This window comes from Carassius gibelio, chromosome B7 (genome assembly GCF_023724105.1).
Source record: "Carassius gibelio isolate Cgi1373 ecotype wild population from Czech Republic chromosome B7, carGib1.2-hapl.c, whole genome shotgun sequence".
NCBI classification, from domain to species: domain Eukaryota; kingdom Metazoa; phylum Chordata; class Actinopteri; order Cypriniformes; family Cyprinidae; genus Carassius; species Carassius gibelio.
In genome coordinates this window covers 20,972,145-20,999,728 of record NC_068402.1, presented here as the reverse complement: position 1 = coordinate 20,999,728, position 27,584 = coordinate 20,972,145, and the positions used below count along the sequence as shown (strand labels likewise).

At 37.7% G+C, this 27,584-nt stretch overlaps 1 protein-coding gene and 1 long non-coding RNA gene across 3 annotated transcripts in view; one reads left to right on the top strand and one right to left on the bottom strand.

Annotated features, from left to right (window-relative positions):
• The window catches only part of LOC127961860 (T-cell immunomodulatory protein-like), a 129,565-nt gene that overhangs the window by 32,048 nt on the left and 69,933 nt on the right, over positions 1 to 27,584 (top strand). For both annotated transcript variants that reach the window (XM_052561133.1, XM_052561134.1), the window contains exons 8-9: positions 10,225 to 10,306; positions 23,769 to 23,863. In XM_052561133.1, the coding sequence (XP_052417093.1) occupies positions 10,225 to 10,306; positions 23,769 to 23,863 (177 nt within the window). The remainder of the gene's footprint in view (positions 1 to 10,224; positions 10,307 to 23,768; positions 23,864 to 27,584) is intronic.
• On the bottom strand, positions 17,319 to 20,654 carry LOC127961870 (uncharacterized). The gene is made up of 3 exons (XR_008154503.1): positions 20,158 to 20,654; positions 19,905 to 20,024; positions 17,319 to 18,492 (listed from the first exon to the last, which is right to left on the bottom strand). It is a non-coding gene; the product is annotated as an uncharacterized LOC127961870 (long non-coding RNA).

Here is a 27,584-nt window from a genome sequence, read left to right as displayed (position 1 = left end):
GTTAAGGAGCCAACATTTCTGCAATGAATGAATGAATGGCGGATGGTGCATGGTTTTGTCATCTCACTATGATAATATGAAAACACGAATTTTATCCCCAGCTGCTCTGAGAGTCACTTCATTAGCATTTTATTGTTTAATTTAACTACCGTCATATCACATACACAGCAGCTGCAAGTTCCTCATGACAACCCGTCAAAATAAAAGTTTTTGGTCACACTTTATTTTAAGGTCCAATTCTCACTATTAACTAACCATTAACTATGACTTTTGCCTCAAATAACTCCTAATTTGCTGCTTATTATTAGTTTATAGTATATAGTATATATAGTATATATATAGTATTATGGATGTCATGCATTATATGTACTTTATAAGCACTAATAAACAGCCAATATATTAATAATAGGCATGCTAATAAGCAACTAGTTATTAGTGAAAATTGGACCCTATACTAAGGTTTATATGGCACTATTATTGTTTAAAAAAGGACCCAATACAAAAAAAAAAGGTTTAAAATACAGGCCTGTGGCTCTTAATTTATTTGTATAAATTCACCATGATGTTTATTGTTCATTTTTTTAAATTGTAATAGCATTTGTATAAAAACTGTATTCACTGAATGTAATAAAAAATATTATATAAAAAAATTGAGAATCGAATCGAGAGCTTGTTAATCGAAATTGAATTGAATCGGGACATCTGAATCGATACCCAGCCCTAGAAGGCACATGTTCTTTCTTTGCATGAACATTTGAGTGACATTACACAAATATTTCCACATCGTGAGCAGATGTTGGGACCTTGTGTGAATGATCCGTTTTGGGGGGGTATGGCAGAGACTTAACTTTGATAAAGAATATCTCTTTGGTTTGGAGGCTTTAGTGTTTGCAACTTCAGGGATCTTATCTATGCACAATCAGCTCCAAAGAGAAAAACTTGATATCGCATTATATGACCCCTTTAAAGGGGTGGTTATTTGTTTTTTGTTTTTCTTCTAGGCTTGATTGTGCTTATGTGATGCAGTCTAACGTGTTAATGCTTCGTTTTTTAAAAAGCACATTATTTTTACATAATTTACCTTTATTCTGCACCGTTCTGTCCCTTCTACTATAAATGCGTTGATGATTTCCTGGTTTTATGAAGCCCCTCCCTCAGAGATACGCAATGGGCTCAGATTGGTTGGCTAGTCCACAGAATTGTGATTCGCTAAACTGCCAGAGCATTAACATTTGTAAAATGCTTATTTTAGCTTTTAATATACGGTTTTATCCTGATTAAAGCTGTAATACAGCACAGCAATCACGTGCGCATCCATGTGTAATGCTTATCGTAGCTATCTGAAAAAAAATATCTGTCTGTCTATACACACTTAAAGTGTATATAATTGGAACACAGTTCATTGAAGGAGCTGTGACAAACTGATGACCTGATTATGAGAGAGAGAGAGAGAGAGCAGAGGAGGGGACGGGGGGAACAGTATTGAGAGCCGCTGCTTTAGAGCATTGATTTTGAAAGTTGGGATTCCATTAGAATCGATAGAAGACAGAATCGTGATTCATATGTGACACTGGACCACAAAACCAGTCTTAATCTAATGGGGTATATTTGTAACAATAGCTAAAAAATTGGGGCAAAAATTGATTTTTCTTTTATGCCAAAAATCATTAGGAAATTAAGATCATGTTCCATGAAGATATTTTGTAAATTTCCTCCTCTAAATGTATGTAAAACTTAATTTTTGATTAGTAATATGAATTGCTGAGAACTTCATTTGGACAAATTTAAAGGCAATTTTCTCTATATTTAGATTTTTTTGCAGCCTCAGATTCCAGATTTTCAAATAGTTGTAACCTAGAGAAATATTGTCCTATTGTCCTTTTTACATGTTCCTGGAGGTGAGATTTATTTGGGTTTGTTAAGTCACAAACACTGGAAGTAACTCCCTGTAGTTCCAACCAGCTGTTTTTGCAGGCATTTAAACTGCCATCCTTTTAAAGGACGATACATCCATTTGCATTGAACTTTCAGCGTCATAATTTTGCAGAAATTGTTTACACTCAAACAGCAACATTACACACAAAGACTAGAACAAACTAGAGTTAGAAAACAGAGGAAACGAAAGGAGGGCTGGAAAAAGTGTGATGACAGGCAGCAAGATGGATGGAAAGAAAAGTGGAGAAAAACTCAAAAAATCAAAGGTGAAGAATTAAGGAAGTTGAGACAGACTTTCATAAAGGAGCATCTCTGAGCAGGTGGGAAAACTACAAAAATAGCAGATGATAAATAGTTGAACAATGCGAGCGAGCAAGAGAGAGACAATTGCAATGTGCCGCAGTGACCCAAGCCGACTGTAAAAGGTCAGTGGTGCATCGTCTCGAAGCTTTTCCGGAAGCGTTTCCACTGCCCTCTGTTGTCTTCAAGTGTCGCATGAGTCTGTGGTGCTCCGCCGCTGATGGTGCTTCAGAGATACGGAGGAAGGGAGTCAGGTTAGATCGTCTCTATTCCTCCCGCAGGGCGCTTCTTCAAATCATTCTGAGAGCGAGAGGCTGGTAACAGAAATGCAGGGATGGATAAGCTATGAAGAAAGACAGGCAGAGAGGAAATAAAGAAAAGGAAGAGATAAGTGGGTGGATGATTAAAGAGGGGGAGCGATGGGCAATTGCTAGTCACATCTGAGGCAGCAGCCATTTTAGACTCTGCTTAGTTCAGATTCCTTGAAAGAGGCTTAAAGGAGTAGTTCACTTCCAGAACACAAATTTACAGATAATGTACTTGCCCCCTTTTCATCTTAAGATGTTCATGTCTTTCTTTCTTCAGTCGTAAAGAAATGATGTTTTTTGAGGATTTATCTCCATGTAATTGACTTCTATGGTGCCCCACGAGTTTGAACTTCCAGCTTCCTAGGGCTCTAAACGATCCCAGCCAAGGAAGAAGGGTCTTATTGTAGCAAAACGATCGGCCATTAAAAAAAAAAAAAAAAAAAAAAAAATATGTATATACTTTTTTACCTCAACACTTGTCTTGTGTAGCTCTGCAATGTGCATGCCTACTCTGTGCAGTCCCATTCGAAACAGTATTTAAAAAATATCTCATTTTCACCTCCTACTTTAAAATTGTCCTACATCGCTGCAGAAGTACCGACCCAGTATTTACAAGGTGAACATGCAGAGAAGCTCAAACTAGCTGCATTGAAGCTGCATTTGGAAGTTCAAACTCAGGGGCACCATGGAAGTCCACTATATGGAGAAAATTCCTGAAATGTTTTCCTCAAAAAAAAAAAACGATTCTTTGTGACTGAAGAAAGAAAGTCATGAACATCTCGGATAACAAGGGATTGAGTACATTATCTGTAAATTTTAGTTCTGAAAGTGAACTACGTCTTTAAGGGAATGAAAAAAAAAACAGCTGATTGGTGACTAGTCTTTGATTACTGACTTTCACACACATATACACACGGCACCCCTCAGAATCATACACACACACACACATACCTCACAGGGAAATCTCCCAGTAAAACCGCAGTAATCCCGCCACTATTTACTGTGAGGGTTTGGAGTTAACAGTCTTTGGTCACAGGCCAGTGCCCTGTGCTTCCTGTAGCACACTCCGTTTTAATTACTTTCCTCTTGCTCTCCTTAAACACTTATTCCCAGCCCTGATTATACACACTCGCACACACAGCAGCTCCAGTGTTTGTTTAAATTGAAAAGCTTCAGCTCTAGACTGCATGCAAAGTCATTACTGTAATACAAGTCGCCATCAGTCATTTTAGCAGCTAGACGGAGCCGCCCGACCAAACAAACAAGCTCGAAAAAAATGATCCTTCTGATTCTTTAGCTCTGTTAATTATTTGTTTTCCCCTCAGCTCAAGTTACAGAGTTAGCCCACCGTTTGGTGAAAACACCATGACTGTGTAATTAGGGCTACCCTAGTAAAACGAATGCAGTTGAAGTTCGATGTCAGTTGCTTGTGATTTCAATCATGGCTGCCGCATCAAAACTCAATCAGTGCACTGTGGCACTTAAACGCATATTGTGTCGCTCGCACAGGAGCCACACAATCAACCTGCAGCCTGTATTTACAATCCAAAGCCTCAATCAGACCCTCTTTATGTGCTTGCTTTAAAATATGTATATACTACCAGGGGCTTCAGATCTCTGTGGATGAATATGGAGTAGATAGTAACGTTGTTTTCCTGTCAGCACACATGACAGCTCTTTTATCCCAGCATAGCAGCATAGCATAGCTTTCAAACAGTAAAACAGCAAGGTCATGAGTTTGATTTCCAGGAAAACAAGTGCTGATAAAATGTGTACCCTGAATGCATGTCGCTTTGGATGAAAAATGTATTTTCAAAAATGTAACATTCATGTGATGGTTTTGAGAAATGTGTGCTTCATGTCATCAACAAATATTTCTTGGGCTGCACAATTAATTGTATTATCACTCTGATATAATCACAATTTATTTTTCTCAACCATAATTGTCTGCAATATTGGCCCACTTGTTATTTAGGCCCACTTGTTATTTGACTTTCCATTATTTTGCATTGGTAACAAGCCTCCACAAACTTTTAAGCTTGGGTTTGCCATATGTTGCATGGGCGTAGGTTTGGTCTCAGCTTTGGTGGGGACACCCCCATAACCCCCCCCACCCCCCCCCCCCCACCCCCTGGAATTATTTTGTTGTAAGATACCGGTGATTTAATGATGATTTAATATAACTGTATAATCTCAAAAATGCACTCTCAAAAAATAAAAATCTGAGACTGTGTAAAGCTGAACAACCAAATGTTTTATTAAGATAAATTATTATGTACATTAGTATTTACACTAACAAAAAATACTCTGCCACAAGGAAACCAATCTAAATAAATAAATATAATAACCTTTTTCTATTATAAACACTATTTACCCTCCAGTACACTCACGTTTATGTTGACTGCAAGATTCTAAGTTAAGGTAACTTACAGGCTATTTGACATTCAGTTACTTGCTAACGTAGCATTCTATCATCCTGGGTAATACTATCACCAGTTAATACTATTTTCCACAGAATATGCATTTTAAAGCCTGGTCAGTCACTACTGCTAGTTTATTTTTGTGGCTAGCTAGTTATTTTGCCTACTTACACTCTGACTCTGCATTATGAAAAAGCTTCGTATGTCTTCTTCGTATTCTTCTTGGGTGGCATCTACGAAGTACAAAAAGGGAAAAAAAAAAAAAACGGAAAATTAAAATGTTTTTACTCTGGCCTTTGTAGGTGGCAGAGAGACAGTCCTTGTAACTTACCGTCGGCATCGTCAACATGCATGCGTGCACACACACACACACACACACACCACCCGCTCGCTGCTAGTGCAAGCACAAAAGTAGTCCCGGCCCGCGCGTGTAGCCTGTCAGATACCCCGCCGCCAATCAAATTACGGCGTTTCTTGTACTGTCATAATCCTGGCCATTAGAATCGATCTAAATAGCAGTACAAAGATCCAAATAGCAGTTCAAAGGAGCTTGTTAAATATTGGTGGGGACAAATTTGTCATCTCAAAATATTGAAAGGGACTAGTACCTAGCGTCCCCCCCTAAACCTACACCCATGATATGTTGGAAATTTGAATGCCACAATCAGAGCTTTTCTTTTAAATGGATGCATTTTCCCCCCAATGCTTTATGCTGTTTCCCTACCTGGCAACCGTGTTCTCTCTCTGACCTTAAAAAAAAAAGACTGAATGTCTGAAAACAACAACAAACTTGTATGTTGGAGTATCGCGATCTCCATTTTGATGTTTTCATCAAATGAATGTGCAAAACAGCTAGTCTGGCTTCCTTCACAAAAGTTGCTTGTCTTATTCGCTCTGACTATGTCTGTAACAAATGAATATATTGAGCAACCGCAGTATGTATGTGTGTGTATATATATATATATATATATATATATATATATATATATATATATATTATTTTTATTTTATTTTTTATTAGAAAACTGTTAATTTAATTTGGAATTAATATTATGAATTTCACTGTGTTACATTTTGAGACCAGCTTCTTGAGGTTTTACCAGTTTTCATAAAGTATTGAATGTGTTTAGATGAATAAAGTAAATCATGAAACTGTATGTGGTTAATTTGTGCTTATTTGAAAGTGCAATAATTCTGATTAGAAGTTTTTTTTGTTTGTTTGTTTTTTTTTTTTTTTAAAGAAAGAAAAAAATTAAAAAATCAAAAGAGAATGGTCATGATTAATACTCAAGGTTATAATTTTTGATAAAATGTGATTGTGATTATTACCTTCACCATTATCATGCAGCCCTGCCTGTGTGTTGTGCATGCAATACAATATATTTAAAATTCTCTGCTCTACTTGTTAAACAGGGATTTAACATGGTTATGGCACAGCAACAAGAGCTTTTTTGTTGAAAAACAATTAATTAATGGTATTCACTCCATAAATCTCTTAAAATGCATAGCGCCTATTATAACAGAATGCTTTCTGTTTGCTAATGATTGTCAAACTGCGAGGTTCAGCATTTAGTAAGCATTAGCAAAACGCCTCAGTCCAACAGCCCTCAGAGAATGTTATGGCAGATCCTCTTTTACAGCTTTTACAACTCCAATAGTGCTGTCTGGCCATTTTTAGCTGCCTGTATAAGGGGAATGACTGTAAAACATTTCCTGTCTATAAAATAATCTTAATTCAGACCGAGACCATAAGAAACTTTATAATAATTAGCAAATATCTGTGCATGATCTGACATCAGGTTAGCTGCCATGTGTTTGGAGGGTGTGGTCTAAGTCAGTAAAATTGCTAATCTATTTATGCCAAATTATAGATCACCCAAAAATGAATTCCACTCGTATTGTTCTGAAACTATTTTTCATTTTTCTTTATTATGTGAAACTCAAAATAAGAGATTTTGAAGAATATTATTATTTTAATTTTTTTGTCGATTCATTGGAAGTCGATCACAAAAAAAACAAAAACAATTCAACATATCTCTGTGAGAAAATCATACAGGTTTTTAAACTTTCATTTTTGGGTGAACTATTGCTTTGAGGAGACCTGCTACATTTGCATTAAGCTTTAATGAGATTAGAACCAATAGTGCTATAAGTGCTTCTAGAAATAAAAATGTATGTTTCACATGTGATATTTTGAAACCTTATGAAACATCAGTACACTTTTTGTATCGAAATTTGTTGTCACTGCCCCTTAACAACATTGATTCTATCTAGCCATTCTCCAGGAATACACACACAGCTACTCACAACCCCCTGAGGCCCACATGCCACAGTTACAGCCCCTTCCTATTAACATCAGTGTTCAATCAATCCAATGAGACAGACCCTGTGACTCAACATGGCCTCATTCTACTCTGAGAAGATTAGGGTGAGCAAGTCAAGTCACCATTATCTTTACATAAGCCACAATCACATTACAGTTGAACTGCCTCCCGCAATCATACACCAATCGATATTATACATGAGCACCAGATGTGTGCCTGCAGTTTCAGAGCAAAGGCTCAAGGGAGTTTTCAACGGAGATGGATAAACACTGTCCACACAGAAGTAAGGAGGCGCTTGAGTTTTGTGCTTCAAGAGAATTATGAACAAATCCCTCAGGCCAAGAGCTGCCGCAAGTGGGACAACCACTATAAAAAGACTAATAACACACCTAGTCTATTATGGTGCCAAATATGTCTGTTTTTTTAAAGAATGCATATTTGTGAATATTTTATATATTATAAGATTAAATAAATGTGCCGCCTCAATGTTTCATGTGACCCAGTTTGTTTCTTTACAAAACCTTTCATTTGTATTATTTAAAAATAATGTTAGAAACAAGATTCAAAGAGACTTTATATATATATTTATATTTCCCCTATTCCCCTCTCAAATTGTGTTCCAAAGCAGTATGTGTCATCACATATAATAAGACCAATTACCACCCTGCCATCTTGGTTTTGAAAGACTTTGAAAGCTGACAGAAATGCTTCATCTGGCCGAGCTGAAGTGATTAGGCCGAGGTGTTTTGTGCTGACTGAGCCTCAGATGGTACTGGGGGTAATGAAGCGATTTACGGTCAGTTACAGGTTGGTGGGTGTGGAAGGGGGAGTGATCTTGTGAAGTGTTAGAGAAAACACATTGGAATGCTGTTGAAGGCCAGCTTTCTATTAAAACACTTCATCATTTAGTTAAACTGCTTTACATGACTTTATTATATATCAATCTAAATTTTATACATCTTAATAAGAAAAAAAAAACTAATTTGTGAAAACTTTGGATTTTTTTTTCCTAAAAACATTACGTAAGTATTTATACTCTTTTCTGTGACACTTAATACTTAGCTCAGGAGCATGTCAGATTTTCTGGCTCATTTTTTTGATGTTTCTACACTTTGGTTGGCATTAACTTGGTAAATTCAATTGATTGAACATAACTTGGAAAGGCACATACCTGTCTAAATTAGATCTAACTGCTAAAAAAGCATATCAGAGCAAAAACCAAGGCATGAAGACAAAGGAATGCAGGATTTTGTTGAGCAAAAATCTAGGAATTTCTACAAGAAAACAAAACAAATCTGCTGCAATTGAAGGTTCACAGGAGCATGTGAGAGCCATATTCCTTAATGGAAGAAGTTGGGAACAACCAGGACTCTTCATAGAGCTGGCCAAACTATCCATGATTATACAGTTTATGGAGATGGGAGAAACTTTGAGACAAGCATCGCTGCAACTCTCCACCAGTATGGCCTTTATGATGGCATGGCAAGACTCAATCCTCTCCTCAATGAAGACACTTGAAAACCCATTTGGAATTTGAAAACCAAAAAACACTTAAAGGATTCTCAGACTGTGAGAAACAAGATTCGCTGGTCTGATAAACTCCAATTACAAACATAATGTCTTGGATCACCTGAACAAGACTATCCTAGTGGTGTACCTGGGAGGGATGGAGGGTGTTTTTAAGTTGAGAGGACTGGGGGACTTGTCAGGGTAGAAGAGAGATATCCTAAATGAAAAGCTGGTTCAGAGTGCTTAGAGCCTCAAACTTGGCAGAAGGCTCCCCTTCCAGCAGAACAATAGCCCTACGCACACAACTAGGACAATGCAAGTGTGGCTTATGAGCTTCCTTTGTAAATGCCCTTGAGTGACTCAACCAGCTCGGACTTGAACCCAGACAAAGGTCTGGAGAAACCTTAAAATTACAGAGCCATCCAGCCTGACCTCAGAGGATCTGCAAAGAAGATGTACAGAAATTGCCCAAATGGAGATGCAATGCAGCTGCAGCTTCATGATGGTGATATACAAAACAGTGTAGCTCTGTGTCTCACCTTCTCTTCGTTCTGATTACGTCTTTCTGTTTGTTTAATTCTCATTCATTCTGACATGTTCTTCTACCTGTCTTCTCCATCCATATCCTGTAAAACATGTAGTGAGCATCTAGCCAATGACGAATGACTCATCATTCAGTAGTAATGTGGCTTTGATCTGGTCCTTGTCAAATGTATGTCTCTCTACTGTCTACTTCATGTTATTGTGGTGGACAGTCAGTGCCCTGTACAGCATTTTTGTGTGGAAGCCTGTGTTCAGCTTGTAGAGTCTCCCAGGCTTTTTTGAAGCTCCTGTATTAGTGGGTTTCCAAGATGCACTTTGATCACCGATGCCACGCTGTGCTCTGGCTTACACGGGCTAATCAATGTGCACAGTAGCCTTACCCTGCCCTCTGACCCCTCCGTACTCCAATTAGCCGTCATTCTGTGACCCCTGCTGCCTACCTGCCAGTCACCTTCAGTCCACACCTACACGGCACGTCTGCCGTCTGTTGCCTCCTGCTCTCTCTGCCCCACTGCCTCATGCACTGTCAATCAGATTGAAACTCCCCCTTTAAATTCATTTGGTCAGACTGCCAGACCACACATATTTGTTTTGTCTTGCTGCATTGTCTCGTAATGTCCATCAGGAAATACAGACGCCCAGCAATGATCCCTAACCCATGTCCGTACAGGCTTCCTCTCATTTATGCCCGCAGTGGCTGATGCACTAAATTATTAGCTCTGTTCTGATGGCTCCGCTGACACTTTAGAAATTAGAGGTGTTTTCCTTGATGGTCAAGGACAGGATTTTTATTCTACATTTGCAAGCTCTGTATGAAAGGAAATGTACATTTTAAATGAAATGATAGCGCATGTTTTAATCCTGTTAAATCTTTCTGTTCATTAGGATGGGAACTTCAACCAAACTCTGTCTAGGAAGACACCGGAGAATGCTAATAAAGTGGGTCAGTCTGCATTCGTAGACTTCGGTGAGTATAGCAATTCACTATGTGAGGTCCATTTGTGTTGTGTTTAGAGTTGGCATTACATGCATGCACTCCAGTACAACCAAACACTGGCTGTGATTTCTGGGATAATACATGCATAATATGCTCAATTCTTATGCAGTTCAGAATCTGAAAGTAGCCCTGAGTTTCTAACGGCAATACATGCGCAACACAGAGGTTCAACACACACACATGGCACCAAATTGAATATTAGCTCCTGTGGGATCCTATTAAATATTAACAATACAAATTTCCCCTTTCCAAAAGCATCCCACTGATAGCAGGGGTGGCCCCGGCAGTGAAATCTCACATAACATAAATGATTGATAAGCAAAGTGAAATGACCTAAGATTGAATGTGTTCAAGTGAGCTGCATCTCAGGAGCTTGGCCTTTATATTCAAAGCTAACTGATCTGACCAAACAAAATCCCTTCTCTGCACTCTTTAATCTGTTTCCTCTGATCTCTTTCTTCTGTCATTTTGGGAAATGTCACTTCAAGCTGTTATGGTGTTTTCACAGCAAAGAACTTCAAAGGATGGGAGGTTTTCATTTGACTTCCAATCAGTCAGGTGGTTTTTGCTTTGTGACTGTAGGCATCTGGGCTATTATAGTTAACTGAAACTAAAACTGTAAAAAATGTACTTGAAATAGAATAAATGGTAACTAAAATAAAATTAAAATAAAAAAAGATAACCTTACTTCATTTCAGTTTGCCTTAATGTACTAAAACTACTTTTTTTAAAAGTACTGAAATGACAAAAACACTAAATTACTAAAATGTTAATCAAAATGAAAATGAAATAGAATTGTTAAAAAATAAAGATGTTCAAAATAATACAAAACTAATAGTATTTACATTATACTACAATAACTTTTTTAAGCAGCTGCTGAATTCCTATTATCTCAGTTTCTTTTATTCTTCATTTTCTGCACTTAAGTTGGCAATAACTGTTGCACCCTTAGGTGTAGTACTTTTTTATTTTTTTTATCTCCATTGACATAATTTTTTGCCACTGGGAATGTAGCTGACGGTGATGACATCACTGAAATATTTTCATACTGAATTGCAGTAAGCCTTCATTCTTGCATTTATTTGCATTCTAAATCATTGGCTGCCTTTTGAACGCACTTTTGTTTTTAACATAAGAATGGACACGGACAGAATTAGGCTTCCAGTATCATTCACTTCCAGTTATTTTACCCATGTAAAATCAGTCTGTAATACTGCTTTACATTTGTAATCATATTTGCATATTTGAACCCTTTCAAGCAGTGATTTTATGATTTTGAGATGCATCTTATTATGCTGTGGACATTTGAGGGACTCAAACACAACTATTTAAAAAGATTCAAACATTCACTGATGCTCCAGAAGAAACAAGATGCATTAATAACACAATGAAGATGGCCAAATTTGTCTTTTGTTGAAATAGAATTTTGTTTCATTTAGTTCTGCCCTTCGTAAGCAACAGAAGATACTTGTATGTTTCCCAGTACACAAATTAAGTACAATTTTCCTTTATCTTCAAATTCCATCTTCAAAATTTTCACCCCCCTTAATGCATCTTTTTTCCTTCTGGAGCATCAGTGAATGTTTGAATATTTTTAAATAGTTGTGTTTGAGTCCCTCAAATGTCCTCAGTCTGAAAATATGCATCTCAAAATCATAAAGTCACTGCTGGAAAAGGTTCAAATATGCAAAGATGCGGGAGAACTGAAGAATCTGCAGGACCTTAAAGGTTTTTCTGAAGAACGCTGCTCAGTTTAACTGTTCAGAACAAACAAGGGACTCAAGCACAACCATCACAAAACAGAAAGACAGTCAAGGATCATCAGGTAACAGAACACAGTATTAAGAACCAAGGGTTCCCAAACTTTTGAGGGGGTTATTTTAATAATTTCAGCAATTTCTTTGTCTTGTGGACTAAATGTTAATATCTTTTATGTACAGTATCTTACTCAGGACAGTACTAAATAAAAAATAACATGCATTTAGTATGATCTCTCTTATTTTTTTTTAATTACTTATATTTTCACAGATTCTGCAAAGGGTGCCCAAACTTTCGAGCCCCACTGTATAATGGTGCCACCACAGCTATTAATCCTGTTTTATAGTGAATATATCTGATATTGGCAGGTGACAAATGAATCATATGTCAGATGAAACAAAGTCACTGTTTTAAACTTAAATGCAAAAAAAATGCTGTATTTCATTTCCTTGTTTTGAGTTTTATTTTCCATTCGAAAGGAAACCTTAAAATATAACCTCATGTTGTTGGTGAACTCTTTACACTGTGTTCTGACATTCAAGCAATGCTGTTTGCCTGGTAAGCAGGATGTTAGGACATACATGGCCTTTGTACTCTGTCCTATAATTATGACATCTTAAACCTCTGAGGTTTGTCGTCTCTGACCTTTACTGTTACACAGAAATGATGTCACAGTGACCATCTGGAATGCAAAGCGAGAGGTTGGGTGAGTTGAAAGATATAGATATATAGAGAGAAAGCGAAGGAGCTGTAGACTGTGATTTAGGATGATAAATGATGTTGGGGATGGGAAGAGACATGCATGCTAGAGCAGCCCTATTCTACATGTATGTGCCGTCATGCCCGAGTCAATAATAGTGGCTCACACAGAAAAAAGACTTTATTGGATTAGTGTCAGGCGCTTGTTCTGGAGACAGGAGTGTGAAGATCTTTGCTGAACCCTAATGATCAACATCTGTCTCCGCTTTGTCCTTTTCCATCTTCCTTTCCTGTTTTTTGGTTCCCTCCAAAGCTTTTAACTTCCTTTACCACATGCGCATTTCACCACCTTCTAGAACTTGCACGCAGGCATCAAACTGTCTGCACCAATTAGCTGCAGTAGTGTGTGAGTATAGGAGCCTGTAGCCTGGAGTCATTATGAGATGATTTGGTGTGAGAAACAGGCTGCAGCTTCATGATGGTGATCGTCTTTGACAGGATAGACTGTGGCACCGGATGGACACTATAGGTGAACACAAAAAAAAACCCTTTCCAGCAGCATTCTCACCACCTTACACACACACACATGCAATACAGGTGAATCATAGCGATGCTGCTCCCATTAAGTGGGTGGTAATGGGTAGTGAATGGCTTCCTCTGAAGCCAAGGACACATCCTGACATTATACATTCGGTTGGCTTGAGTGGGCACTGAAATCACAGCTCCCGCTGCATGTCGCTTTCTATAAACAGCAGAAGGCTTGGCCCACAGGCATGTGGGTTTGGTTTAAATGGTTTAATTGCAATGATCATCAAAGCAGCAGCCTTGATTTATGCTTTTGTTCTACCTTTTTAACTGCTAATGTTTGAATCAGCACTTAATTAGAAAAAAAAATGGGTTTGGGGAACCTGCGAGCAGAGATGCATGTTAAATTTGACCTACGGTCAAAGAAATCGTCAATGCAAGGCACTTCAGAGCCTTATTTCAAATGAACGGAATGAAAGGAACATGGTATGAAGTGAAAGGTATATGTTGTTCCCAAGAAGTTAGAGGAGGTGGGAGGAAGGTGGGAAGAGAGTCAGAGTATATGTGCGAGGGAGGGAGAAAAGAGAGGGTCCACTTGTTTGATTTGAAATGGGTGTTATTCTGATCACACTCCTTGCTGTCAGTTATGGCATGGCTCTCTTCTCCGTCCTGCACCTAAGTGGCAGATCAAAGATACACCCCAGTGACCTTCTTTTCTCTCCTCCTCTCCTCTAGCACTCTTTCTCTCCGTTAGTATTCTCCAGCCTTCCTTCTCTGCTCCAAAAACTCGACCAAAACAGTTACAGCAGTCACTGCAAGAGTCTTGCTGTCTGGTTTAAATCGGCCATGAAATAATCCCCTCGGTAAATGAAGGTAAATGCAATCCTGTTTAGTAGCAAGCAGGTGTGGCTAATGATTTCTCCCACCTTAGCTGATACAGAACTGATCTCTGGGCAGATATTTTCATTGTGTTACTAGTCAAGCCTGCTAAGCAGTGGTTACTGTAGATCTAGAGTCTGAAGTCCAGCTTTGTCTGAATGAGGACAATCTCCCTGCTGCTGCCTGATGTGCTTTTTTGACGAGCAAATTAGGAATTTCAGACTTTGAAAGTGTTCTGTTTGTCTAGTTTTACTTGGAATATATGAGTTGAAATTGGTTTCTTTTCTTCGATTTCACTGACACAAGGTAATAAACTATTGTCAGAAAAAGAGATCTGATTCCGCAGCATTTTAAAGACCACTTTTACGGGATCATATAATGTTGCTTAAAAGCACATTATTTGGTGTATTTGGTGTAATGCAATGTGTTTATGCACACTTTTTTTCCACACAATGTTATTTTTCCTTCTCTGTGCCCCACCTTTCTGAAACACGTTGATTTTTAGAAATCACATCATTCTAAAAAAGTGAGGTATGCTTGTTGAGTGTTTTTACATGACAATGTTGCGTTGCGTATCGCGCTGCGTAAACATAAAACCATGTCTGCATTTGTGATCGAAGAAACTACAAGCCTACTCTACACTCCTCAAAACTCACATTTGAATCATCAGTGGCAAATTCATTAAATATAAAAATGTACTTACAGAGGGTGAGTCAGAAGCACCAGACTGTCCTTGCAAAGTTAGTACTACCCCACTTTATAGAACAGCCTTTGTTCCACAAACACATTGTAGGTTACTGGTTCAGGAAACAGTCCTCATTGTCCATAAAATACATTGCACACACACAAATATTTGGGCTGAACTGTTCTGGAACAGGGTTGTAAATACAACTTAAACACTGATTTCTGGTTGTGTCTTTTTTTGGAAGACCAAACAAAGTAGTTAAGCTTTCACAATGAAATACACAGCATTTCCACAACATGGTGCTCGTGGGAACAGTGAGAATAATAGTAACACCAAAAAGTTACAAAGCTTCAGTGAAACATTAGAATCTGAATAGCGCATTCAGCTCGGGGGCGTGGTCACATTAGAAGATAATGAAGGGAGACGTGAAAAAACGACATCGCATTTTTTTTTATATGGATTACTTTATCACAGAATATTTGTTTTCGAGAGCACTTGTTTAGTTTAAAAGTAGATATGTCAAGATTTCTGTAGATATATCTCTCATGTCTCTTCGTTGAGTATTCACTGAGTTGCAGTTCATTTTAATGACATGTTTGTAAATGAAGAACAGCGCAGACAAAGGCTGCAGACAGCACACCTTGTTTGTTTTTTTCTTATTTGTCTTTATTTTATAAATGCAAAGTTTTGTTGTTATGTCTGTATACAAAAAAAGTAGACCCTTTACAGATTCCATTGATGTATTGCTCTTATCTGTACAATCAAAACTGAAAGTGTAATTTAAGTTCTTCTCGGGGTTATCAGAAGAAAATGCCTCATAACGCGTATACGCGTTAATCAACTCAAAAGGGTTAATTACGGTGGCCGATAAGTGCAAAACAACATTACAAAGTGTGAAACACTTTTACGAAGCTCGAGACAAATTTACATTTTGGAAAACATTTTTACTTACTATAAAACACAATTACATGGGGAAAACACATTTACCAAGGACGAAACAAATTTACATTTTAGAAAACAAATTGACAAGAGGCAAAACACTTTTACCAGTCCCGAAACAAATTTACAATGACAGATTTTTCACGGAAAGGGAAAGTACCACACACCGGAAGTGACGCGGTGAAAGGTGTTGTTGTTGTTGTTGTTGTTGTTGGTGGTGAGCGCGGTAAATTCGTGTGGTTGTGGAGTAAATGGCATTAATGAAGTTGCGGCCGAGGGAGGTTTTGTGGCAAACACATGAACAGCTTAACGCGGTTTTTCTTCACTTGTCATCGATGTTTGGAGTTTCTAAACGACGCGGACCAGACGGAAACACAAGACATACTCTGCATCAATGTGTTCAATATTTTAACGAGGTCCACTCGTACCCTGTAATCATCGACATGATGTCAAGTCTACACGGTGTAAACATCAGCTTGAGGGCTCTTAAAAGTAAACTGAACGAAGCGTTGTACCGCAGAAGAAAGGATACTTGGATGAGTGTGTGAGACTGTGGAACAGTCACAGCATTCGCCCTTCCAGAACAGCAGCATGTTCGGGAGTGCCCAATGAACTCTACTACTTACCACACAGGTGATACATTGGTAATGAACAGATGAAAGTATCATTCTAGTGTTTTAGCTTAAATGAAAAGAAAAGCTTATGTTTTCTATTTAACGATAGGTTTGCCTCCAGAGACTGCAGATTTCAAATTGGATAGGCTGAACTGGATGCCCTTACTGAGGCAGCCTGTCATTGACTCCTTGTGGGGACCCAAACAAGCAGGAGTACTTGGACTTTGCCATGGAACACAATCAGTTACAGAAACCAGAGAACTGGGACTCTGTACCAGAACTGTACATGAAACTAATCTAATATGTCTCAACTATGAAATTATAAAAAAAAGGGAGTTTTTTGTAGTGGTGGAATACTGCTGTCTGTCTGAACACAATGTTTATGAATCTGTCCCCCACAGCTTAATTGTTTTTGTGTAAGGTAAATAAATCAAAAATACTAATAATTATTTAATAAATTTTTGTAGTATAGAAAACAAAACTTCTTGAACTACTTGTTTCTTTATCTAAAACAGTGATTCACAAAGGGATCCCAGTTTGAGAGTCACAAATCTAAAACATTTTCAAAATGTTAACGGTGAGGGGAAAAAACATGCTCACATACTGTTACATTATAAAAACAATTTTGGCAACTGCACTTTAAAGTGAACCTTTAATGACAATGTTTTCAGAGTCTTAACTCATCCATCATTTAGCATAAAAACAGCCAAATCCAGGACTATTTTGAATTCCAAAGTCCATTTGTGACTTAAAGTGTATAAGTCTAGGAGTGCTAATTTTAAGGAGTTTGAAATAGTGATGCACTGATCATGATTTTGCCGATTCAGATACAGATTTCAGTTTTTTTTTCTTTAAGCAACAAACAAGAAAGAAGGAAAGTATGCATAAATAAGATGTTTATTTGGTATTAAATGGGCCAAACTGGCTTTTGGCTATTGAAAAAAATAACCGTAACCATCTGAAATTAACAGCAGTAACTGCGCAGTAAGTAGACTACATTCAATACAAACATAGATGGTACAGACATCAGCATTTAGCTTCTGTTTCTGAATTTGGTTAAAACTACATAGAACTGGCCTTAAATGAAAAGATTAACTGTAACCATGTGAAATTAAATGCAATAACTGCATAGTTCTAGATTCCAAACAACACAATCAACACACATTCAATAAGATGTTTCTTAATCAGCATTCAGTATTTTAGTTTTTAAATTTGGTTTAAAATTAAAAAAAGGTATTTACCAGTGAAACTAAATAAAAGTATGTTGGTGGGAATAAAACAAAGATGCAAAGTGTTTCATTCATCCAATTAAAAAATAAAAAATTAGGGTAATGATTCACATCTATATTTTTTTTACTTGAGCCAATGAAAAATAAATAAGTTTTGTCTCAAGTTAAAAAAAAAATACAGATGTGAATCTGAATTTTTTAATTGGATGAATGAAACACTTTTTTCAGTGTGCTACAGCAGGTGATTTTTAAATCAAATTAAGTCGATGTAATTTTAAGGTAAAATAAAATCATCCTATACGAACTGACATTTACTTCTGTCTTTTCAAATGTGTATGTCACTGTTTAGTCTGTTTCGTTTCTCATCCAACAGGCGAGAAGTTGAGCTGAAGATCTCTTCACTGTCTCCGCTTGTGCGCTCGCGCAGCTTCAGTGTGCAGGAAAGGCTTTTATTTGTGAACCAGTACACCAACAGCTGCTTGCTTCCTGTGCCTCAGACATGTATCGATGCCCTTCCAGAGCTGAACAGCTGCCCTTGTCCTGCGCAGAGATTTCGAAAATACTTCCACACAAATGACATGATAGCAAATGATTACAATGTATGCGGGCACACTTCCAGAAAAAACAGACGAAAAAAGACTGATCGCGTATTTTAAGCAAAAACCGTCCGGTTCCGATTTATGGCCGGTCAAACTGTATTTGCTATTGGGAACGTAGAGTCATCCAGGAACTCTATTTGTGGCAGTGGTTCCAATCCAGATGGCAGAAGTGAAGACAGCCCAGTAGCAAACATCAAAACATCTTCCACAGACAAAGCAGCCTGGCCTTCTGCAAAGAGAAACAATTCAGATACATAATTAGGGGTTCAAGCTTGAAAAGCTGAAAGCCTATTGTAATTGTACTGATTTTTATTATTAAGGTTTTTTTTTTTTATATAAGTTTTACGGCTCTGTAATCATGTGATGCACGTGATCATTTAATAGATATCCTCATAATGAACAACTTCTCCTCAAGAACTACAGCTGTCAATCAAATTGTTCATCAAAAATGCGCTATCATCTTAAAAACGTACTTGCGGGAACTGGTCCTAGATTTTTCACCCAATTGCAACCAAACAAGTGCAGTACAATTCTCTGGACTCTAGACCAATAATTATCTAAAAAAGGTTTAATGTTACCATTTGGGTAGCCATAACAGGGTCATTTAGAACATGGGAGTGGCAAAACACTCAAAAGCCTATAAATCCTAAACGAAAACTCAGAACTTCACAAAAATTGGTGAGCATATGAGACATAACATTCTAAAGATGCTTGCAAAATTTCATGGAGATCGGACCATAGATGGCACAGTCTATTACTTTCAAAATGCTTTGAAAACTATATAATTCCTATGGTAAATTGACTGTAATGGTCTTTTCCTTCTGTAATTTAGGTGGTTACATTATTGCTAAATTAAAAAAAAATATTTTGATGCTATTGTGCTTAAAGGCCGGAAATGCTTGAACCCTGATAAATGCTGCTTGCAGCTTTAATTGCCATGTGATTTCTCAACTAACTAACAAACCTTCACAATCAAAAAGATTGTCTGCCCAGTAGCCCATGGTTTGACTTTCTTTAAGCCTTTGATTACTCCCCGAAGGACTGAGGTCAGGTTTGGAGAGTCTCTCAAGGTCAAAAGCAGTGAGTTGCTTTTCATAGTGGCACAGGGCAGGGGCCAGCAATTTAATGTGTTGCTGTAGTGCAGTCTACTGCAGGGTTAAAAGACCCTCCCTGAATCTACAGAGTGAACACAAACATTGTTTCACTGCTGTGTAATGGCAATTGAATTAAATGAAGGAAAACTATTAAATAAATATTTTCTCTGCAATTACTATCCACCTTAACAAACGTACATGGGGGGGGGGGTGTTTAAATTTGATTTAAAGAACTCTATTTTCACATTGCACATTAAAAGTTAATTGTTACAAATTAAGTATTACACACAGAAACTGGAATGACACAGATGGCTGAGTGGCTTGAGCACTTACACGCCCCATGCACTTTCTCAAAACTTTGTTGTGTTATAGATTAAATTTAAAATAGTATTATTAATATTTTTCCTTATCAGTATACGCACAATACGTAAATGACAAATAACAAAAGATATATAATTAATGTATAAATAGGTAAAATAAATATACACATACACACAAATACATATAAAGCATCACAAAATTGTATAGGACCATCAGTACAACTTACCTGGACGTGTTTTCTTTCTTTAGGCGTAAATCTTCCTTTTGGCCCATAGTTAAAAGACTTCTTTTGTCTTTGAGCTTCTTTACTCCATGAACTGTTTGTATGATGGGCATGGTTGTTCTGCTGAAATGGACAGAGATCCGTTTCAAAACAGAAAGTTATGAGCCGTTTCATCAGTAATTATTACCATTACTGATTTGTATTCACATGGCCTCAGATAGCTAGCGTTTTGCTACACTAAAAAATAACAACTTACTTTGATTAGCACTGTCCGGCTGTCGAGACATCTCCTGTGTTTCCGTCTGGTCCGCGTCGTTTAGAAACTCCAGACAACGATCGCACGTGAAGCAAAACCGCGTTAAGCTGTTCATGTGTTTGCCGCAAAACCTCCCTTGGCCGCAGTCCATGTTCTGACACCATAAACTTCATTTATGCCATTTACTCCACAACCACACGAATTTACCGCGCTCACCAACAACAACAACACCTTTCACCGCGTCACTTCCGGTGTGTGGTACATTCCCTTTCCGTGAAAAATCTGTCATTGTAAATTTGTTTCGGGCTGGTAAAAGTTTTTTGCCTCTTGTTAATTTGTTTTCTAAAATGTAAATTTGTTTCGTTCTTGGTAAAAGTGTTTTCCCCATGTAATTGTGTTTTATGATAAGTAAAAATGTTTTCCAAAATGTAAATTTGTCTCGAGCTTCGTAAAAGGTGTTTATACTTTGTAATATTGTTTTGCACTTCCCGGCCACCGTAGTTAATAGAGAAAATATAGCTTTGCCAACACAGAAATTTTTTTTTTCAAAATATATTTAAATACAAAATTCTTATTTTAAATGATAGTATTTCACAATATTTATTGTTCTTGTTATATGTTATTTTTGGATCTGATTGTGGTTCATTCACACTGCCAGTGCGTTCACACATCCCATAAAGATCCCGTAAAGACATGTGACATTACGATGTGTCGTGTAATGTGACACGCTCCGTTAAGCTAAGCTGGCGGATGATCTCCGCGATCTCAGTGAGAAACTACCAGATCTCTGCTTCATTACAATTTGCACATAATTTTTCATCATGAACACTGATCTTCCTTCAAAACACCTGATAAAAGAGTTACACGATAACGTGCTTCATCAATACGACACACCCTTTACGGCATTAGTTCTGGCTTTTGTTTACACAGACTTTGTTCCGGGGCTGAGCCCAGCAATGTTACTAGGTCCCCAATCCGGGATCGATCCTGGAATCAATCCCAGGGCGTGTTTGCATTCATGCAGAAGGCACTCCGGCAATTTTCCGGGACCAATGTGCAGTGTGTAAGGGGTTCAAGAGTCACACCCTCCAACACATGTACAGTGCAAAGGTATTATAATTCATGAATGTGCACTGTCAGAATGTAGTCAGTCTTGACATGGATGTGTCATTATGAATGCACAACATATGTTAGACAAAATCCTCCATCTGCTCTATCAGGATGGTAATTGCTCTTTTCTTTTTTTACATGTGACAGCCAAATGCATTATTCATTAGATGAATGATATTCAATACTAGGGCACTGTCAGGAAGGTAGCGAATGGCAGAGATGTCCTCTTTTACCATTTTTTTTACTTGCTTGAAGTTAGTGTCACATGTAATGTGATGTGGCATTTAACGCCCAGTCATCATGACATAAAAAAGTTTGTGTGTGTGTGTGTGTGTGTTTGTCATGGAGGGCTTATACTATTTTTCTACAGCTACTAGACGTGAGCTTGTGTACTGTATAGCAGGAAGCTGAAGTCATCAGTGGCAATAACCAACTGGCTTGTACTCCTACCGTACAATTACACATGCTTCGGTTGTCCAAAAAAAAAACACACGCACACACAGATGCTCACATTCAGTCTCTCCTTATGCTGATGTACTGAGAGAGAAAGCTCTTAAAATACAGAAAATAAAAACAGCATAGATTTTTTATCTCAAGAATGGAAGGCAGCTCCACACTGATTGGTGGTGATAAAGGGATTCAGTATGTATGAGGTTTTGCTTATATTGTATAGAACAAACATTCCTACTTTTAAAGTCAGCTACACTGAGGGGATCGGCACACAAAAAAATGGGCTTATTTAACATTAAGTACTGTATTAATCCAAACTGGAGGTTAGTATTTTGCTAAATATTTTAGTGCTATGAGAGATAAGTTGATAACTGAAGATATTAATTAAATATTTACACATGACAAAACACAATAAAAAAAAACACATTTACTGAATGACTTTATTAGTTTCATTTTGTTTTCCAAAAACAAATTTGGAAAGATTTGCTCAGAATTCATTCTATTATGTTCGAGTTTTTTTTCTTTTCAGCATATATCTATTCAAGAATGTTTTGCAATCTCAGCACCGTCACATTCAGCTTATTCACTGGGTTTTGTAAAGCAAAATTCTCTTTACAATTTTTTTTTTTTATGCAGAGTATATATTGGCCTCTGTACATTTTAAAATATATATTAGAGCTGTCAGAATATCCGTTTTTCTTTCTTTTATTATCATGGCCAAGAGAATTCACAGTCATACTTTATATTAGGTGGCCTTAACTACTATATACTTACATTTAAATTAATCATTTACAGTGTACTTATACATGTTTTTACATTGTACTTATACGTTTTTACATTGTACTTACAGTATATAAAATAAAAACTTCCATGTAATATATAATATAAAAAAACCTTAATGTATAATTTCACATTTTACTCATAGTAAACTTTAAAATTGACTCCTACCATGGTGAAATTTGCAGGATGATGGAGGTAAAAGTGGGTGAACAGGTTGGCTGGTGTTATTGACACCTTTTGTGCTTACTGCTTACTGCTGAATGTCACTGCGTGAAGACTGGGGTGTCTTAATAGAATCCAAAAAAACTCTCACACGGGCAAACTAACTTTTTCGGGTGTGGGTAGAATGTCTTGCTTTTGTCTGTCATCTGCTCCAAAATGATTTTGTGTGTCAGTATTAGCTACACAGTGGGTCATTGTCTCTTTTTTTTTTTGTCAGTTTTTTTGACAGGTGGCAACCATTGTTAAACCGCCATCTACAATGTTAGACTGTCATCCAAAGTTGTTGGCGCTGGCTTATTTATAATATTATCGAATGTGTAGTATTAACATAATATCAATATTTAATTCCTTAAATCAGTCAATACCGGCATATTGTGGCACAATTTGTGTATGCATGTATAAATATGTATGTATGTATGTATGTATGTATGTATGTGTATATCTATTATATGTAGCTGCCTTTATATTTGATCACACCCATGACCTTGACTTTGCAAGCACCTTGCTTTTCAGTTTGCACTACAGGAATCCGAAAGTGGAAAGTCCCCACCATGATAGAAATATAAACTTGTGTGTGTGTTTGCGTGTAATTCTCTGTTTCTCTGCAGGCTGCAGGTTTGATCTACGTGGCTATTTGGTGTGTGGTAGATGCTATGAATGTCAATGAGTATCTCCACTGCTCTTCCTCCAGTTCTTCTCTTTCCCCTATTCAGCCTTTATTTTTGAGTTGCTTTTTCTTTTCTTTGGTTTATTTGATTAATTTGCTGATATGTTAACATTTCATATTAATAGTAGATACTTTGTGTCAAGCATGCAAGAGGTAAACATGAAGGAATAAAGACTCGGGCACAGGATTCTGACACCAGGACAAACGGCTACGCACCGGGCTACCACACACTTCATTACACATGCTCAAGATCACATGATTTTATCTCCATATGCTGGAGTCTGGAGCACTACGACCCAAATGAAAAGATGCATTAGTATATCATAGACTTCATTTTACCTCCTCACTCACTCACTTACTCCCTCTTTCTGTTTTTCCTCAGATGGTGATGGCTCCCAGGACCACCTGTTGCCGGTCTGCATGGATGCTGAATGTGAAAGAAGTGCAATTTACCTGGACAAGCCTGGAGGGACAGAGGTACACAAGCTCTCCGTTATTACTCTGTCACATTCTTCCATCCCACTCTTTCATCTGTTTGCTTCTGCAGAGTCAGTGAGCTCTCAGAGCTGCTGTGAAGACAGTGACAGGACTGTTTTTAACATTGTGTCACTGTCACTTCTAAAAGTAATGGTAGATTTGAGAGATGGATCATTTGAATGGGCCATTTAAATTAATCTTTTTTTTTTTGATCAGAAAACCAGTTCTTTTACCTAGCACTAAATTGTATATGGATGTTTTGAATAAATGGATGTTTGATCTTACAATCAGTGGATTTAGGGGCGTTCAGGAGATCGTGTTGTATTCAGTGCATATATTTTCCGCTGAATATATGAAGATTCAAATGATGATAATAGATTGCAATAAAAGTGTATAATAATAATAGTGGTATATAGTTATTTAGAGCTCATTGTGTGAAGGTCTGCTGTGGTCTGGCAGCTCATGCTTTTAACTGAATGTCAGCCTCACAGTGGAAGGCAGCGGTTATCTCTCTGCCCTCACACACACACACACACATACTGTCCGCCTGTCACAGGGCCTGGGACCAGGGAGAAAGGGAACAACGTTGGACAGAGACTAGGAGAGGGCAAGAATGTAAAGGACTGGGTACACGTGTCAGCTTTTGTCCGCCTGCCACAGGCGCTAGTCTTCACCATCAGATATAGTGAAAGGAAAGAAAAGTTTGACTCTTCCATTATTTTCCCATCTGTCCATCACATTCCGTCTGTCCATTATCTGTCTTTCTTTCTTTTCTCCTCCGTTTTGTCCCCTTTCATTCTTTTTAGAGTTCAGAAAACAACAAGCTACACTGGTTTGAAAGAGTTTATTCAATGCTGCCAAATAATGTACGAGACCGATACAGACATAGCAGCGCACATGGTGTATTGAAAAGAGAAGATACAAGAAAACAAACACTTGACAAACGATGGAGAATAACAAAAGACACGCTTGTGTTATAGTCAAAGAACGCAGTCTGTGATTGAAGCATGTTTGTGTGGACAGGGGTGTGTGTGTCCGCTAATCACACAATATGCTCTCTCACACATAGTCTGCTAAATAAACTCATTCTCTCTGTTTTCCTTTCCAGCTCATCTGCTTGATTTTGACAGTGTAAACATGTAACATCACACTCATTAGACTGATTAGGGACAGCGATTGTCATCACCATCACACACACATGCACACACAATTTTGGCTGGCTGTATAAATGGCCACTTCCAAGTCAGTTCTGTTTTCATTAAAGTTAGTATGTGTACATTTTGGAAATTTAAAATGCAAATGTTTCTTTATTTAATGACAGATACTGGCCATTCTTGTGTTTATGGAATATTGTAGAGTGTATTACACTCTAAAAAATAAAGGTTCCAAAAGGGGGGTTTCACAGCGATGCCATAGAAGAACCAGTTTTGGTTCCCCCCAAAAAAACTTTCACTGAACATGTGAAGAACATTTTAATAATCTAAAGACCATTTTTCCACTGTAAAGAACCTTATGTGGAATAAAAAGTTTCCATGGATGGTAAAGGTTCTTTGTGGAAAGACTTTGTGCCAGTAAATAACCTTTATTTTTAAGAGTGTGTATGATCTTCTTCTCATTCAGGAAGCCAATAATGTGCAGTATGTGAAGAAAAGACAATCGCTATTTCTATTTCATGCTAACTTTAAACTTTTTTTCTCCACCCTCTTTGGTTACTGATGCTAACTCAAACAAGCTCTTAAACAGGAATACATTCCGTAATAGAAATTTCAGATGTTTTCATAAAATGGTACAAATTTGAATATCATTGTTACAGTACGTGGGTTGGAGTGAATTTAGACTTTGTGTCTGTTACTTTAAATGTTCAGCCTTTTCAAAATCTGGGAATTTGGGAATGTGATTACAATTATATTATTCCTTGTCATTGTTATAGTTACACGGAAGCTGTGGTGTAGACTTCATTACTCTCAAAGAATTAGAACGTTTATTAAAACTTTATGGTTACAATTATCGTTATCATCTTTGGCGTTTAGCCTAATATTTAGCTACCTTAAAATACTGTTTGCATCGTTAGAATTTTTCAGTCATTGTTGTCCTCAAAGGTGTAGCTATTTCAGAAAAAAACCAATTGTTTCATGATGAATCACTTTGACAGTCAGACATCCATTTCCCAATGTTTGTATTTCATTTACACCTGTTTGCTTTTCACCCTTCCCAGGATTTAAATGATCACCTGAATTGAAAACATGAGTTCCAGGCTCTGAAAGAATGAGAGAGGAAGGGCTTTGGGAACACCACAGAATTAAACTATACCCATAAGCTGCAATGCAGCAAAGTGGCATCCATAAAACATTGCTTGAGAAAGAAAGCAAGATGAGGAGGAAATGATGGAGAGCGAAGCAATAGATTGTCTGAGGTGGTGGAAAGGAGCGTCTGTGTACGTGTGTACTGAATTTCAACTGAGTCGTGAGGAAGTGAACAGGAGAGGGAGGGAGGGATGGACGCCTTCATAGGCTGAGCTGCTCTCTCTCTCTCAGCCTGGGGCGTCTCACACTTATTCATTTCATTTTCATGTACTCTGTAATAGCAACTTTGTTTCCAGCTTGGCAGCATCAGCTGAGTTTGTCAGGCCATTTATTTCATTCTTTTTTCTTCTCAGAGGAGTATAAATAATATTTACACTCACTCTCACGGCTCACACTTCGAAATCTGCCTGCCTTGTGTGTGTGTGTGTGTGTGTGTGTGTGTCTGTCTGGATATTTGCTCGTCTCATTGTCTATGTATCTCTTGAGTCTGAAACCACCTAATGTGCCAGTCTCTGAGCAGTTTGTTTAACGATATTGATCCGTGTAAGTGTGGATGTTGCTTTGTATCTGACTGCTTCTCTTTATCGTGACATCTCTAAATTATCAGAAGTGTCCTGTGGGCAAAGCTACTGAGGGGCTACATTTCCCAGACTACCATGTAGAGACATCTTCTGAGGAGGTTAGATTGGCCATTATCTGCTTAGCCCATACAGGGCACTGACGCCTTCATTTAGTCTCTCGCTCAGGCAGCTGGTGACTCTGTCATTACTCATGGCGTCCCATTCCCCTCGTGTCACAGCACCACCTGTTCAGCTAGTATGCTGCCACTCATGAGTTGTTAGTCGACCCACAAAGAATCTGAATGGTTTTTAACATTATCTAAACTGATTAAGGGGGAATGTGTGCAGATTTGAATTTGGTAAAATTTGCTATTGGGAGCTGAGAGGGCTGCGCACTTATTGGCAGCTAAAAGTGTTATCAGAAATTAGCCAAAATAGAGGTTTTATCTGATGAACAGTTCCTCCCAGAAACTCAACCGAAAACTCCACAGATTTGTGCACAATTAGATTCTTGTCATTCGCAAGGTTTTAAACATCTAGGCAGATGTTCAATAATGGTTTAGAATGGTTTCTAGGGTTTTGTGTGTTTATGCCACAGAGTTTAAAGTACAACTGTGGTTAATGGTGCATCGTGCTACATGAAGCATCTGCGATATACATGCAGTGAAATTTCTGACAAATCTGGATTTCATCCTAGGACATATTTTTCTGGAATGTTAATTGTATTCGTTCTGTTTAATGTCATCTGAAACAATTCTGAAGATGTCCTTAGAGCTTTCCTTTAAGGGCTGATGTGGCTCCACTGCAGTAAGATGCAGCTTCTATTTTAGTTTATCAAACTTATATGTCTCTGAAAAA